This window comes from Bufo gargarizans, chromosome 5 (genome assembly GCF_014858855.1).
Source record: "Bufo gargarizans isolate SCDJY-AF-19 chromosome 5, ASM1485885v1, whole genome shotgun sequence".
NCBI lineage: Eukaryota > Metazoa > Chordata > Amphibia > Anura > Bufonidae > Bufo > Bufo gargarizans.
The window spans coordinates 77,954,931-77,973,010 of NC_058084.1; the positions used below are offsets into that span (position 1 = coordinate 77,954,931).

General features: G+C 45.1%; 1 protein-coding gene across 1 annotated transcript in view; it reads right to left on the reverse strand.

Annotated features, from left to right (window-relative positions):
* The window catches only part of LOC122938404 (cytochrome P450 2D15-like), a 52,078-nt gene that overhangs the window by 10,868 nt on the left and 23,130 nt on the right, over positions 1-18,080 (reverse strand). Inside the window, exons 3-5 of the mRNA XM_044293885.1 lie at positions 17,256-17,408; positions 12,718-12,878; positions 6,325-6,498 (exon numbers count right to left, since the gene is read on the reverse strand). Of these exons, the coding sequence (XP_044149820.1) occupies positions 6,325-6,498; positions 12,718-12,878; positions 17,256-17,408 (488 nt within the window). The remainder of the gene's footprint in view (positions 1-6,324; positions 6,499-12,717; positions 12,879-17,255; positions 17,409-18,080) is intronic.

Here is an 18,080-nt window from a genome sequence, read left to right on the forward strand (position 1 = left end):
CAAACACTATTGGAACAAATAATTTCTACTGGTGTGATATACCAGTTGCCGCCCAAAAAAAACTGATTGAAGCGGGGTGTTATATACCAATAATAAACTTTCTATATAGTGCATTTGGGTAGTGCAGCATTTCATTGCAGTTTTGCTGCGTTACCGCATCTACACAGAGTATCAAACGCTATTGGAAAAAATTATTTTTACTGGTGTGATATACCAGTTGTCCCCCCAAAAAAGTAATTGAGGCAGGGGTGTTATATATCAATAATATACTTTCTATATAGTGCATTTAGGCAGTGCAGCATTTGTTTGTGGCTTTGCTGCCTTACCTCAGCTACACAGAGTGACAAACGCTATTGGAACAAATCATTTCTACCGGTGTGATATACCAGTTGTCCCCCAAAAACTGTGATTGAGGCAGGGGTGTTATATACCAATAATATACTTTCTATATAGTGCATTTGGGTAGTGCAGCATTTGTTTGTGGTTTTGCTGCGTTACCGATACTAGTGGAATACTGCTGGAATCCAATGGCAGGGACAAGGCCTGCACACAGGAAACACTGAAGTCTTGACTAGGAGATTTCAGGACTAAAGGATGTAGCAGAGCCAAGCAAGCGGAGCCGTAAACGGTAGCAATGGTGCAGGACTGAAGGATGCAGCAGAGCCAGACAGGCGGAGTCGTTACCGGTAGCAACGGTGCAGGACTAAAGGATGCAGCAGAGCCAGGCAGGCGGAGCCGTTACCGGTAGCAATGGTGCAGGACTGAAGAATGCAGCAGAGCCGAGGTCAGACGAGCAATGGGTCAGGGCAGGTGGCACAGGAACGTAGTCAAGCAATCCGGGTCAGCAACAGGAGGTAGCAGGATCTCACAAAGTAGCAGGGTAAACCGCAAGTAGGAGGAACAAACGAGAGTGCTAGTTCCAGGCAAGAGGACTGCACGAGCAGAAGCTAAACACAATACTCATGCAATTAGTAACAGGCTTGAGAGGTTTAAATGTGAAACAGGAAGTAAGATGGCACCCAGCTGAGACATAATCCACCATCTTAACTGAGGGAGAACTTGAGGGCAAGACAATCTGAACTAAACAGACATAGCAGGATGATTCCTGACACAGACTGACAAACGCTATTTGAACAAATAATTTCTACTGCTGTGATATCCCAGTTGCCCCCCCAAAAAACTGATTGAGGCAGAGGTGTGATATACCTTCTTCCAAAATTACTGCTCTTCTATAGGGACTTTGGCACAGGGTAATTTTGAAAATGACAGGCAGAGGAAGAGGCAGGCCATTTCGCAGGGGTGATAGGAGTCGGGCAGGTGCACCAGGCCGGAGCCTAAGTGGGAAGTTGCAGAAGGTGCGTGTGAATTTGTCAAAGGACGCACCAGAGTTGGTTAAGTGGCTCACTCAGCCTTCCGCTTCTGCACCCTCCTCATCCTCTCTATTTGAATCCTCTTCACTCTCTGCTGTGTGCACCCCCAAAGACACCACCACCACCATATCTCCTCCGCTCGAGTCAGAAGAATTATTTTCCCATCCATACCAAGACCTTTCTGATGCGCAGCCATTCTTGGCATCGGATCAGGAAGAGGAGGTATCAATGATCGCCATTCAGCAGTCTGACGACAGTACCCAGATCAGCCCAAGGAGGGTGGTCCCCGCTGTTGCTGCCTACTCCGAGATCTCTAATGTCAGTGGTGGTGAAGGTGACGATGATGACGTGTCGATGGACGTCACGTGGGTGCCCACAAGAGAGAAAGAGGAGGAGAGTTCAGAGGGAGAGACGGAGCAGCAGATAGGGGGGAGAAGGAGGAGAATAAAACAGAACTTACAGTGCACAGGAGGCAAAAAGCAGACTGCAAATGTATCTGGAACGAGCCATCCACCATGCACAGTCACATCTGGTGCTCCCAGGAGGCCGGCACATGGCTCCGCAGTGTGGGCTTTTTGTAACTTGTTCACTGCTGACAATAGTGTTGCCATCTGCAGCCTGTGCTGTCAACACATAAGTCGCAGTAAGCCCAACACTCACCTAGGGACGACCGCCTTATGAAGGCACCTGGCCTCCCATCACCGAGCCCAGTGGGAGCAACACCGACAGAACCCACAAAGCCACACTCCCAGTGCTCCATGTCCTGCCTCTTTTCCTCCTCCTCCTCCCTCCTCCCATTTGTCCTCCACCTTCCACCGTGCCGTCGTCTCGTTCATCTGGCAAAAGGCAGGCTTCTGTGGCCCAAACGTTCGAGCGTAAAAAGATGATGATGCCGGATAACCTTCTTGCCCAACGACTGTGTTGGGGCCAAGATACATCTGACCACAGACACTTTGTCTAGCAAACCCGAGCAGGGAAGGTACATAACTTTTACTGCCCACTGGGTGAACCTTCTGACATCCGTCAAGCATGCAACCCATGGCATCCATGTGGATTTGGTGTTACCGCCACTGATTGCATGCAGGCCTGCCTCTTCTTCTCCGCCTCCTACTCCATCCTCCGTCTCCTCCTCGGCTGACTCCTCCTTTTTCACTACTACCGCCTCTTCTGCTGCTCCCCAGAACCTATTCACCTATTCGACGTGCCAGGTGAGACGTTGCCATGCTGTGCTGCGGCTGTTGTGCCTGGAAGCCAAGAGCCACACTGGTCCTGCACTCCTTTCAGCTTTGCGGTCACAGGCCGATCAGTGGCTAACACCTCTAAATTTTACAGTTGGCAAAGTGGTGTGCGACAACGGTCTGCTGAGCGTGCTGAAACAGGGCAAAATGACACACGTGCCGTGCATGGCACACGTCTTGAACTTAAGTCGTGCAGCGATTCGTTTCCAAATACCCCGTGTCCAGGACACCTTGCGGCAGGCCAGGAAAATCTCTGGCATTTTAGAAGATCTTACACGGCCATGGCTTGCCTCGCTGATGTTCAGCGGCGAAACCACCTGCCCGTCAGACGTCTGATTAGTGACAGCCCGACGTGCTCGAACTCCACCTTGTATATGCTTGATAGGCTGCTCCAGCAGAAACGTGCAGTTAACGACTACCTGTACGAACTCTGCAGCAGGACATGTTCTAGGGAGCTTGTTTTTTTTTTCATCGCGCCAGTGGCTGCTCATGCACGACGCATGCAGACTTCTGCGGCCATTTGATGAGATTACCAAACTGGTCAGTCGCAGCCAGGGCACCCTCAGTGACATTGTACATTACTCCTTCTTTCTGGAGCATGCATTGCATAGCGTCATTGATCAAGCCGTCGAGGAGCAGGAGCAGGAAGATGAGGAAGCCACAATGCTGGATGAATTCCCAGGGGGGGGCTACTCGATTTTAGACAAGTCAACAGGAGTCTAAAGAGGAGTCAGAGGTGGATGGTGCCGGGGAGGAGGAGGAGGAGCAAGAAGAGCATGCTTTAAACTTTTCTGGGATCCCTGGTGTTGTCCGTGACTGGGGGGAGGAGACCTAGGACGAGATTATCCTGGACGATGAGCAGGAGCCAGGCCAGCCCACCGCTTCCAGTTTAGTGCAAATGGGGGCTTTCATGCTCCAGTGTTTGAAGAGGGACCCCCGTATAAAAAGCATAAAGGGCAAGGACCAGTACTGGGTGGCAACGTACTTAGACCCCCGGTACAAACACAAAATGGCGGACATGTTACCAGCATCACAGAGGGCTGTCAGACTTCCAGGCCTTGCTTCGAGAAATGCTGCATTCTGCTTTTTGCGGACGCTGGCAGAGGAATTTCCACTCAGAGAAACAGTTGCGGGTACCAATACAACCGCGCATGCAAGAAGAGGGCGGTTTGAAGATGTGTTGGTCACTTCAGATATGAGATCATTCTTGCAGCCAACCCATCGACAGACGCCATACATATCTAGCCTCAGGGAACACCTAGACCGACAGGTGTCCGACTACATTGGGTTATCCCCCTCTAGTATGTCACTGTCCATGTTTGTGGACTATTTGTGCACTTCTACTAAGTATTTGGTGGCTGCAAATATGAGCTAAAGGTTTTTCAGGTTCGCTTGCCATTAAAGTGAATGAGGCCCGCCACGAACTTGCGGTTTGAGAACATTTGATCGCGCTCACAAACCGTGTCGGCCGATGTTCGTTCATCACTACTCCTGATGCTGCTGCCACCTCCACACTATGTCACCTTGCAACTCTGTGGTCTCCTGATGCGGCTGCCATCTCCACACTATGTCACCTTGCCACTCTGTGGCCTCCTCATGCTGCTGCCACCTCCACGCTATGTCACCTTGCCACTCTGTAATCTCCTGATGCTGCTGCCACCTCCACACTATGTCACCTTGCCATTCTGTGGTCTCCTGATACTGCTGTTACCGCAACACTATGTCACCTTGCTACTCTGTGGCCTCCTCATGCTGCTGCTGCCACCTAAACACGATGCCACCTTGCCACTCTGTGGTATCCTCATGCTGCTGGTGCCACATCCACACTCTGTCATTGTGTCACTCTGGGGCCTCCTCATGCTGCTGCCACCTCCACACTCTATCATTGTGCCACTCTGTTGCCTCCTCATGCTGCTGCCACCTTCACACTATGTCACCTTAACACTCTGTGGTCTTATGATGCTGCTGCCACCTCCACACTATGTCACCTTGCCACTCTGTGGTCTCCTGATGCTGCTGCCACCTCCACACTATGTCACCTTGCCACTCTGTGATCTCCTGATGCTGCTGCCACCTCCACACTATGTCACCTTGCCACTCTGTGGTCTCCTGATACTGCTGTTACCGCAACACTATGTCACCTTGCTACTCTGTGGTCTCCTGATGCTGCTGCTACCTCCACACTATGCCACCTTGCCACTCTGTGGTATCCTGATGCTGCTGCCACCTCAACACTGTGTCACCTTGCCCCTCTGTGGTCTCCTGATGCTGCTGCCACCTCTACACTATGTCATTGGGCCATTCTGTGGACTTATCATGCTGTTTCCACTCTCCCCACTTCATGACTGGGACACTATTTTGCTATTTTGGCCCGGTTGACATAATCATTTATTTGACCCTGATCTGTCAGAAGGAAGGAAAAATGAGACACACAACGGATCCTGTCTGTGTAGCAGCTGTATGGCCTGTATGGTCCCATCAGATTTGGCTTATGATTTAGTAGCCAAAAGTAGGAGTGGGTACAAAACACAGAAGACATGCAAATATTCTATTCATGTGTCATCTCTGTTATTTTTTTTGCCATTAGCAATACTGATGGATTACTGACCAAATGCTGACTGAGTGAAGGTGGATGTTCAACGGACAAGATCCATTTTTTGGGGGTTATTGTTCTGACGGATCAGAGGAAGGGCAAAATAATCAGTGACGTCAACACAAACTTAATGCTGACACCCTCTCCACTCTGTCGGGGGGCTCTACTTGTAAAGGCATTTAATAGAACAGGTTCTATAGACATCTATGTGGAATCAGCTGACGACGGTGTAAAAGACATGCGCATTTTCATGCTACAGTAGGATCTTGGGCCTCTGCACGTTTTTTATACCTGACACTAACATCGAACTGTAAGGTTGAGTTCACACTTGAGTTATTTGGTCAGTTTTGGTCCCGTAACTGCCCAAATAAGTGAAGTGTGCAGTGATTCTAAGAGCAATGCCTGTCATCTGAGTGTCATACTGACTCACAGTATTGTTTCAATACCACAGCAGACTAACTATGTGTGTTGCTGCAAGGCACAGTGTTCTACACCATTATACAAGCTCTCTGCAGCCAGGAAATAGCTTATTTTTATTACATGATTCGCCACTAATTAATTTGGATCGAATCTTTACGGAAAATTTGGCGAACCGACCGAATCGAATTTTGGAGAAATTCGCTCATCTCTAAACATTATACTGACATAATACAGTACAATAAAGAAGTACCCCAAAATAGTACCAATGAAATGTCAATTCATTCCACACAAAACAAGCGCTCAGACAGATAAGTTGAAAGAAAGAATTGAAAAAAAGTTATGTCTGTCAAAATATGATAACAAAATAAATTATTTGTTGTTTTTTAAAGTGCCCAAATATTACTAATATTACTAAATATCAGCGTTCTTTTTTATTTCTCCCTATAATAGTAAAAATGAACGGAAAGTAGAGATTGAAAAAATAAATAAAACATTACTACGCCATAAAGACCAAAATTGGCTTCATCGTTTAGAGGTTATATACGGGGATTTGCTGTTATCTGTGGGGAAACCTGCCAGCAAGTGTTCGATTTCCCTGCAGCTGCACCACCAGGGGACTAGACTGGAATGTAACCTATAAAATCACAATGATTTATTCAATACCATAAACTATTAATACAGTGTACAGTAGACATTTGCTTACTTTTTCTATTTCCTCAAAAAAAGCATCGATGAAGTCTCTCCTGACTGCAGGATCCCAAGTGTCTCTGTGTTTCTGGATGATTGTTCTTAGAAAGTCTAGATAAGAACGCTGGATGTCGAAAAGCTTCTGATGGGGTCCGGGCACCTTCATGAGCCAGGGGAATATTTTATACAGCTAAAAAAATGAAAAGTTTGAGAGGAACTTACTGCTTATTAAATCAACTTGCTGAAAATAACTAAAGAACAGCAAAATAATAAACTATATGACAAAACTTTACAACAAAAACCGTTCACATGGCTGAAAAAATCTATTTCATATCAGTGGTTAAGTATTCCTGATTGACAAGACATCCAGGGGTAGGGCAGACTAAATCTTTAACCCAATTGAAAGAACTTCTAGCTATGACGTGTCTGTGAAGGTTCTCATTTATCCAGGTCATGGTATATATCTGTAAAGAATAAATCAAGGCAACTGGACGTACTGTAGATTTCTTGAAAACGTTTCACTCGTTCTTCCAACGAGCTTTCTCAATTCTGAGATTCTGAGAACGTCCCACTCAGAATTGAAAAAGCTTGTTGGAAGAACGAGTGAAACGTTTTCAAGAAATCTACAGTACGTCCAGTTGCCTTGATTTATTCTTTACAGATTTCTAGCTATGACCTTTAGATTTGCACCTGTTCATTTAATTCACTTTGATAAGAAGTGCATAGTAAAGCCCATGACGTACACGCTATACATGTTTATACAGTTACATTATCCAGCTATCCAGAGTATTCTTTTGACCTCTGAATAGTCTGATATACATTAGTATACCACAGGAAAAAAGCAGTATGGAATAGCATGGTAGACTGTACAGGACATCCTGTAAAGGAATGAATATGTTAAATGTATGCCTCCGGCACTCCAGCTGTAGTGAAACTAAAATGCCCAGAATGCTCCATTTATTTCTGTGGAGGACTGAGAACAGCCAAATTAGTGTGCATCTTGGGAGTTGTAGTCTTACCACAGCTGGAGTGCCGGAGGTTTGCCATCACAGTCGTAGGCCTTTGCCTTTACTAGAGTTGGATTACCATCAGGGATTAGACAAAGCCCAGTCCCACTTTTTACAGGGGTCTGCCTGTCACTTCAAATTTACCTAGTTGCACAGTGTACAAACTTTTTTGGGGTAGTTCTATTGCAACTGCCTTGAATCTGTATCTGAGTTAGATTATCATATAACAAATGTATGTGGGGACAGGACGCTAAAACAAAATAATGAATGCTTTATTAAATTATCTTGTTAAAAAATAGGGGTATCAACCCGTCACTGCGGAATGCAGCAACTAGCTTACACTAATTTGCCCCCTAAGTGTTGGTGGGTTTAGTGTGTGGGATCGACCTTGTGCTCATATTGGCTGTATTGCCTTGTGGTTGGTATAGGTGTGGTCCCACAAATTAGTGTAAGCTAGTTGCTGCATTCCGCAGTGACGGGTTGATACCCCTATTTTTTAACAAGATAATTTAATAAAGCATTCGTTATTTTGTTTTATACATTTGTTTGATTGTGCAAAAGGACGCATACCCAGTATACCATTTCAGTTTTTGTTTTAGATTATCATATAGCCTTCTCTGGTTGATTAAGGTTGAGTGTATTTATATCCAGGCTTTACTTTATTCTTGTTGCCAGGTATGTATGCTTTTCCTCTCAGATTCCTTTATTCTGATCTTCCTCTAGTTCAGTGTGTGTCTTGGGATTTGTGGTTCCACTGAGTCTAGTGTTTTCTGTATATTCTCAGATATGTAATTCTGCAGAGTTTAGTGTGTTTGTTGTGCTGTGCTGTTGTATTGTCCTGTAAGGGTAGAATTCAAATAGGGTCCGTTCAGTATTGCTCCATTTCTCTTCACTGTCATTCATCCGCTATCCAGGGCAAGGATGGGGTAGTTTGGCACCCTAGACGAAGCAGGAAAATTACTCCCCCTAAACAATCAATTTAAAGTAACATTACATCCAGACCATCGCAGGCAGATGCCTTTGGTCAGTTGTGTGCAGCCCCCTCTGCCACATCATAAGACACCAGTCGGGGACTGTTACAAATTCTGCAAATCAGCCCTGAAATTTATACAGACCACTCTGTCATCCTGCTGCTCCACCCAATACTGTTCCCCCATGCCCACAAACAGTGTACTTTCAGAAATAACAGTTCCATAGAGATAGTCCCCCCATAGTAAAAGTGCTCCCAAACTGCCTTCATTAGTAATAGTATCCCCAATAGTGATAATACTCCCCAAGAGTGCCCCCCCCCCCCCGTTAGTAGCAATGCATACATATTGTGCCCAATAATAATAATAATAATAATAATAATAATAATAATGCCCCTACAGTACTGTAGCTGGCCAGCTAAGACCTGTCCTAGGTTGCTAATATAGCCTATATGTTGTGACAGAGTGTCTGGAGAAGTAGTGGATGGGGTCTATGTGTGCCCAAGATTTCTCACTTCTGTCATTTAAAAGCAACCAGGGAAATGTTCAGGAGAGGTCTGTGCAATTCGGGGTTTGCATAAAACCTGTTCTTAGGGCCTGTGTTGCTGGAGTGGGGAGAGAAGGGTGGGCCCCACTCCATCCGGACAGTCCGGCTTTTGGGCTGTCAGGTAATTACTCCTCAGGTGTGCTGGCCTGATATAAGGCTGAGAATGCAGACACAGCTCTCTCAGCCTGGGAACAGGTTACCTGCATGGAGCCTGTGAGAGCACTTCAAGAGGTACGGACTTTGCTATTTTGTGTAGGTGCTTGGTATTAGGCCGGCACTTGGTCAGGGAGGGTTCATGCTGTATAGTTAGAGCCGGACAGGCTTAGGATTTTTGTTTGCTATGTTTTATGTTCTGTACCTCAACCTGACAATAAAACTGGCTGAGGTCAGTTAAACGAAGTTCCTGCCGTGTGGACTGTAACTTCTTCGGTGTGCCTGCTAAACTGTGCCTGTCTACCCAGGAGACGACAGCCCCGCTACCTAATCCCTTACAATGTGTATACAGCTAGACCTGCCAATAACCTTAATACAGTTCCTATGTTTGTGTGTTAAAGACAAAAGCAGAGTTATTTACAGTGACTTCATGTTTGGATGTCATATAACTGTTATATATATCGTGTTAACAGAAGCAGAAAAAATTATATGCCTTTAAGACTCATTATATGGATGTAAGGTAAGCTCAATGACACAGCAGAAACAACAGAAAGCATAGAGTTAAGCTGTTGTTACTGAGCTGGAGGTAAGACCAATCACAGCCAGTCTCACACTGAGCAGGAGTCTTGACCAATCACAGCCAGCCTCACACACAGCCTGTGTGGGAATTCCCCTAGCTGGAATCATTACACCAGAGGAAAGGAGCTGAACAGACATTTGCTCCACTTAGAGCTGTGTTTTATGGAAACAAGAGACCAAAATAGATATTTTAGAACAGCTATATAATGTTCCTATTGTTAATGTAGTGATTAGAACTGTATACTGAACCAGTTGTATATGTTTGTTCACAGTTCCACCAACCATACAAATTGCAAATTGCATACAAACTGCAAACTGCTCATATCAGATCATAAGAAATTGTATGGAGTAAACTGCAAACCAAGTAGAGCAAGTAGAACTATTGGTTAACCTCAGATATACCTCTTAGAGAGATCATAAAGTGCTTAAATAACTTAAAGTGAGAGTACAGATACTGAAGAGAGAAATATATCCACCATTTTATGATGATTGACAAGATTGAACAGTTAAACCACCTTCTTATGCATACCGCCATTTTTGTGACTTTATTCAACACGTGTTTTGTATGCAGGCACAGGCGCCAGGCTCTCTCTTTCCCTCCTGCTGCCATGCGCTGTGCTGCCATGCTGACAAGCGCAGGCAGCAGGTAGCTTAACTGTTGTATCTGTGCTCCATGCCAGAGTTTACTTTCTGCTTGAATACTGTACTGTTTAATAGGGCTTAAATGGGCGTGTCTCTCCTCCCTTGTGAGGCAGCACGTACATGCCCTCTATCTCCTCAGCCTGTGGCTGGATTTCAGCCAAGTATTTAAAGGCGCTTCCTGCCCCAGGAAGGCGCCTGAGCAATTTTGGTCACTAGCTGTCTAGTTCCTAGTGTGAAGGTGTCTTTTGAGTTTCTGCTTTTCTGTTTTCAGACTTTGCTTGATCGCTGCCTGCCCTGACTTTGGACTTCCTGACCACATACTTCCCCTCGGTGCTTGCAGCGGTATCTCTGACCCCCTGGTCAGCTGCCACTGACTCAGGGACTGCTCTGGAGTGGCACCTGGCAACTACCCTAATGGCCCAAGCCTATCCTTACCATCAGAGGCTCTTGTGAAGACCAGGTAGTTGCTTAGTCACGCCCCTCTAGAGTATAGCCAGTCAGTGGTGCAGTGAGTCCATACCCGCTTGCATAACAGCAAGTATATAATGCTTCCACAAATAGTACCAGTATGTATTGCTCCCCCTTAGTAACAGTATATAATGCTCTCCTCCTTAGTGCCAGTATATAATGCTCCCCTCCTTAGTCCTAGTATATAATGCCCCCCCAATTAGTGCTAGTATATAATCGTCCTACCCTAGTAACAGTATATAATGCTCTCCCCTTACTGCCAGTACATAATTCTCTTTCACCACAGTGCCAGTATTTAATACTCCCCCCTTACTGCCAGTACATAATACTGATTCCCCTCAGTGCCAGTACATAATGCTCCCCCCCCCCTTAGTGCCAGTACAAAATGATCCTTCGTGCCCCCAGTATGCCACAGCTAAGTTTAAAAAAAAAAAAAAAATCAAACACTTACCTCACTCCCACTGATAACCTCTTCTGACTTGTGGCCTGTTTTGCCACGTCCTGACACAGGCACCACATGACATCCCCACTCCTGTGCTGGGTCTCACGATGTCATTGCAACTTTGTGAACCGTTCAGCCTATGAGGCTAAATGGCCACAAATGCATCCATGATTGCACCCCTCTTATGGGTAGTGAAGTGGATCCCTGGGTGTTAGCTGCGTGTTAGCTTACCCTCACCTACCCGTTGTCCCGGCCCTGCTGCTATCTACCTGTATGACATACATCTGTCATCCAATAATTTGCTAGATAATCTCTTCATTCAGTGACCCTCAGCATTTGGTTCTTGTCAGACACCGGTGAGTTTAAGTGTCTTTCCACCAGTAATGATATGTGCTTAATTTATGTGGCAACCATCCGGCTATTGTGGTAAGTCTTGAGGCTAAATGAGTACAGTGAGTCACAGTTAATATATAGGTGAAGTACAGCTGCATTACACTATCAAAGTTGTAGGTGTGTAGAGGCTCCTTCTGAGCTGGTGCACTGTGTTACTCGTGTTTGGATTGTTCCGTTGCTTTGCCACTAAATAGTGAAGAGGCTGAGGCAGTGTTTCATGCAAAAGTGGCGCTGTGAGCACCCCAACTTGATTGTGCAGGTGTAGTACCCCAGAGGGGGCACCACCATTCTTACACCTAGCTACTGTCTCTAATGGCTAGCAGAGAATCTCATTTGTGTATTTAATTCCAGGTCATCTGATACTGTGCCTTAATAATAGTGCTATGTCACTGTTATTACATGTAATGAGCCTGGTTGTCCAGCCTTTAGATAGAATAAAACTTACCATGCAATTCTCCACCTTTTGGGCAGAAGTGGGCTAGTCAATCCTACCAAGGGAGGGGTTGCAGGAAGCTGTTTAGTTGCATTTTAGAGTGCAAAGGGACCAGACATGGTGCAGTGAGGGGATCGTCCCCCCCACCTCCTGCTACAGGAGCCCGGGGAAGCAGCTTGTCAAGCACCACAGCTCCAGGCAGTTCATAGACTGAGTATTACGAGGGTGTCAACGGCTAAAGGCACCTAACTCAAGGGTACCAGAACTGTTAGAAAGTTCACCTACCAGTTTACCCTTAGCCTGCTGGAGCCAAGAGAAATATCAAACATTGCTTGGATAACACAATTTTTTTTTCACAATGTAAGTTTATTTAAGTAAAACCATTGAACTTTACCAAGTCTGGACTCTACTTATTCCACCGAGCCTAACCCCGGGGAGTGACAGTATCCAGGTAGGAGCACCGTGACAAAAACTATTAAGGCCGCATCACCACTCGGCATTCCTACACACCTGGACTCGATCGCCCTCTGGGGGGCAGTCCGCCACACGGGCCTTATGGAAAAAGTGCTGAGCTAGTTGTTTGCTTTTGGACTGCAGTCACAGAAGATTAGCTCCTGCCCATTTATTTCATTTTATTAGGAGGTGATGATTGATTGCTAGATAGATAGATAGGGAGAGGCCAACAGCGGAAGGTCAAGAAACTTTAAGCAAGATGAGCAAACACCTAGTTTCGCCCTTTTGTATAGATAGATAAGACAGACAGACAGAGATATTCACCTGAGTAATGGGTTTTGTTTCCAATTCAAACAGTTTTTTTAATAGATAAATCATTCTCTGAAATGATGAATCAGTGTATTCAAATCGGTCTCCAAACATAATTGAGCAGATGATATTGCTGACGGCATTAGTAATTACCATAAACGGATCAAAGGGACATCCTGAAAACAGACAGACACAACTAACATAATAACAGTTCTATGAATACATGGAGGGAAATTACTAAGTCTTACTTTAAAGTCCATTGTTGCATTGCAGGAGGTCAGTGTACCAGAAGGTGAAATGTATTCCAACTGGGAACTGGTTTTAGGTATAGGCCTCATACACACGACCGTTTTTCGGGTCCGCATCCGAGCCGCAGTTTTTCACTTCAATGGGGCCGCAAAAGATGAGGACAGCACTCCGTGTGCTGTCTGCATCCGTTGCTCCGTTCCGATTCCCCGCAAAAAAAATATAGTATGTCCTATTATTGTCCGTTTTGCGGACAAGAATAGGCATTTCTACAAGGGGCCGCCCGTTCCGTTCCTCAAATTGCGGTAACCCACGGGTGGCTTAGTTTTTTTGCGGATCCACGGTTTTCAGACCGCAAAAAACGGATTGGTCGTGTGCATGAGGCCTTAACCTCTGTTTTGTGGTTTTCTGCTAAGTTATCTCACAGGGAAGCTGTCACTAGTTTTATGGCTTCCTAACTAAGGGCAACATAAATTAGTGACAAGTCCCTTAGCCGGGTCAGCTAAAGAAAGTGACCCAGCGTTTGGCTGAGTTGTTAAAATCGTTAACAGCTCCAGCGCATGTTGATAAGTCCCGATATTCATGAGCTCCTGGCTTTCCTCCCTCAACTGCTGCTGATTGCAGTAGGAAAAATCAGAGGCAGGGGGCATGGAGTGGATAAATGGGCATGAGCTGGATTTATAGGACATACAGTCTGGTAAACAATAAAGAGTAAGTGATCAAATATTAAAACTTAACATTTAATATGATATATATAGAAAATAGGCCCCACGATAATTGGATACAAATGGTACAGATATACAAAATCAACTTGAAAAATACTTTCCCCATTAAGGACTTCATCAATTGCAAAACGCAGGGTGTGATTTACAAGATTACCTGCGAGTGCAATTTGGAGTATGTGGGCAAGACTAGACGCGAATTGCGTAGGCGTCTGGGTGAGCATCTTGGTGACAATGCCAATAAGAGGGACACAGTGGTGTCCAGGCATGTCCATGACTGTCATCAGGGTAACCCCAGCTGTCTGAAGGCAATGGGAATTGAGAAGGTTGGGCGTCCAATTCACGCTGGTGACTGGGATCGTGTGTTACTCCAGCGAGAATCCCGCTGGATTTACACTCTACGCACGGTCCCACTAGCCTGAATGAGCAGCTTAACTATAGCTGTTTCATCTAGGCAGCCCATACCTATTCCTATGCTTCATAATCTTGTATATACTGTCTTCAGCTAGTTAATATCTATTTTTTGTCCTTTCCCTTTTCCCTTACCCCTGCCCCCTCCCCTTCCTTTGGTTGTTCTATTCTACCGTCCCTTTCCCTAGCAACATGTGTCCGTACATTGTCAATATACTCATGATTCCATTATTATAGTTTTTGCCTCTAATGTCATATATTTTGTTATAGCGCAGCTACACATCGGGAGCGGCGGCATCCGACAGTGTCAGGGAGTAGCGTCCCGATCGCCTGGCAACTGTCGTGTGATCTCGCGTGAACAAACAAAATCAGATGCGGTGACGTCATCACACTTGCAAGCGTCCGCCGAGTGACTTCCTTCCCTTATGCAATCCGTCCATTCGCGCATGCGCGGGCGCATCGCGTCGTCTGAGGCAGGTAGGAGTGTCCTGGCCAAGCCTCATTTTGAGGCCGGCTTTTTCTTTAAAAGGTGGCGGTTTTCAGCGCTACCTCAGGCTACATCAGCCCATGCCCCAAGAGTGTAATAGTAGGAGAGGGGTTTAGTATCAGTTTGCCCCGTCTACGCTACAGTTAGTCTGGCCACATATCTCCATATCTGGACTGTGGTCAAACTTTGCCTCTGTGCAGTGTGCGCATCAGATATTATTGTCAGCGTATCCTGCACAGTCTCAGCCCAAGCTCCCGTGTTTCCCCTGATGAGCTATTCACTCATCTTGGTCAGCGAAACATGCGTGTAGGGATCAGGCAGATGAGGGCTTTCTAGGGCGCACAAATTCCAGGGTTAGGTTCCTGCTTGCGGCTGGTCACGGGGATCCGTGGTCAGGCCACTTAGGTCATTGTAGGGCCCCAGGGTATCACTAGGGTCAGCCAACCGAGCATCCCTAACCCTGTATTCTACGACTGCATTCAGCAATGGTGTGTGCATCTATTAGCACCGGCCAGGCAATTGTCGTACCAAGGAGCACCTCATCGGAGCGGTAGGACCACCTGGTTATCTTTTAGGTGCCACCGAGCACCTCTTAACTCTCTGTGTTTTGGTTGTCTGTACCTTACTACCGGCGTGGTGAACCTCCGCATTGCTCTCTTTTTGTATATCTGTACCATTTGTATCCAATTATCGTGGGGCCTATTTTCTATATATATCATATTAAATGTTAAGTTTTAATATTTGATCACTTACTCTTTATTGTTTGTTTGACTCAGGTGGTCTCCAACAATCATCTATACTGGTGTATTCTTGACATACAGTCTGGTCCATAAATATTGGGACATCGACACAATTCTAACATTTTGGGCTCTATACACCACCACATTGGATTTGAAATTAAAAACGAACAAGATGTGCTTTAACTGCAGACTGTCAGCTTTAATTTGAGGGTATTTACATCCAAATCAGGTGAACGGTGTAGTAATTACAACAGTTTGCATATGTGCCTCCCACTTGTTACGGGACAATTGGCTTCTCAGCTGTTCCATGGCCAGGTGTGTGTTATTCCCTCATTATCCCAATTACAATGAGCAGGTCCAGAGTTCATTTCAAGTGTGCTATTTGCATTTGGAATCTGTTGCTGTCAACTCTCAAGATGAGATCCAAAGAGCTGTTACGATCAGTGAAGCAAGCCATCATTAGGCCGAAAAAACTAAACTAACCCATCAGAGAGATAGCTAAAACATTTGGCATGGCCAAAACAACAGTTTGGAACATTCTTAAAAAGAAGGAACGCACCGGTGAGATCAGCAACACGAAAAGACCCGGAAGACCATGGAAAACAACTGTCGTGGATGACCGAAGAATTCTTTCCCTGGTGAATAAAACGTCCTTCACAACAGTTAGCTAGATCAAGAACACTCTCCAGGAGGTAGGTGTATGTGTGTCAAACTCAACATAAAGAGAAGACTTCACCAGAGTGAATACAGATGGTTCACAACAAAATGTAAACCATTGGTGAGCCTCAAAAACAGGAAGGCCAGATTAGAGTTTGCCAAACGACATCTAAAAAAGCCTTCACAGTTCTGGAACAACATCCTATGGACAGATGAGACAAAGATCAACTTGTACCAGAGTGATGGGAAGAGAAGAGTATGGAGAAGGAAAGGAACTGCTCATGATCCTAAGCATACCACCTCATCAGTGAAGCATGGTGGTGGTAGTGTCATGGCGTGGGCATGTATGGCTGCCAATGGAACTGGTTCTCTTGTATTTATTGATGATGTGACTGCTGACAAAAGCAGCAGGATGAATTCAGAAGTGTTTCGGGCAATATTATCTGCTCATATTCAGCCAAATGCTGCAGAACTCATTGGACGGCGCTTCACAGTGCAGATGGACAATGACCCAAAGCATACTGCAAAAGCAACCAAAGAGTTTTTTAAGAGAAAGAAGTGGAATGTTATGCAATGGCCAAGTCAATCACCTGACCTGAATCCAATTGAGCATGCATTTCACTTGCTGAAGACAAAACTGAAGGGAAAATGCCCCAAGAACAAGCAGTAACTGAAGACAGTTGCAGTAGAGGCCTGGCAGAGCATCACCAGGGATGAAACCCAGAGTCTGGTGACGTCTATGCGTTCCAGACTTCAGGCTGTAATTGACTGCAAAGGATTTGCAACCAAGTATTAAAAATTAAAAGTTTGATTTATGATTATGTCCCATTACTTTTGGTCCCTTAACAAGTGGGAGGCACATATGCAAACTGTTGTAATTCCTACACCGTTCACCTGATTTGGATGTAAATACCCTCAAATTAAAGCTGACTGTCTGCAGTTAAAGCACATCTTGTTCGTTTTATTTTAAATCCATTCTGGTGGTGTATAGAGCTAAAAAATTTAGAATTGTGTCGATGTCCCAATATTTATGGACCCGACTGTAGGAGTTATGCACAAGATTTCAGGGCTAGACATTGGTGTAGTCAACATCATCAACCATACTAAGCAGTATGCCTGGTTTACTAGGCTTGATCATGCTGACGAATGCTCTTTAAAATCTATTGGGCTGCATAGACCCTGCCCATGGCCAACACACTATTTTAATGACTAAAAAGTAGCTAAAAAAAAATGTTTTAAAACACCCCATTGCATTTTACTCTTTTTAATACAAATTTATATTTTAATTACCATTAGTTGCCTGAAAAGCAGAGCAGAGGTAGCCAGCTTCTTCACTGATACGCTCTTCCATAGTTTTCTTTCCCATTCCAAAGTTTCTCAAAGTGTATAGGACGAATCGTCTTTGCTCCTTCCAATATTGACCATACCTATTGAATGCAATCCCTGAGAAACACCAGATGTTAATCAGAAGGTCCTGTACAATTGATTGACACAGAACATATTACCATGTCACATATGTAGAATTTTACAAGACCAGCAATCCCTTTTCATTTGCAGGGCTTTAAAAAAAACTCACCAGTCACCAGCAGTCCAGTTCCAGTGTGGAGCTCCCTTCTCCCTTCAGAAAGTTTTATGTGCCATCGATATCCACTGCCAGCCAACCTCAGTAGTGGTAGTGGTCGTGCCTGCAAACATCACCACTCAGACCACTGACTGTGTAGACGGCATGTCACACTTCTAGATCAATGGGAACTATAGTGGAAGAGAATGGAGCTCAGCTGGAGTGCCGGTGACATATTTCTAAACTCTGCACCCAGCGTGCCGAAGGAAATTGTAATCAAAATCATATACTGTACATATTTTACCAGAAAACCCAGGAGAATATCTAGGGTACGGTTCTAGCAGGGCATATGTCTCATGTTCTCAATGTCAGGAGGGCACCGACAAGTTACTGCCTGTGAATTTAAATACAGGACTGGAGCTGAATATTTGCCCTGGTTGAAGGAAAACATGAATGCATTACTAGAGAGGATCAAATTAATTCTACATGAGTTAAATTTGTCTCAAATTTCCAAGAGATTCATATTACAACTGCATTTGGGTTCAGACAAATTT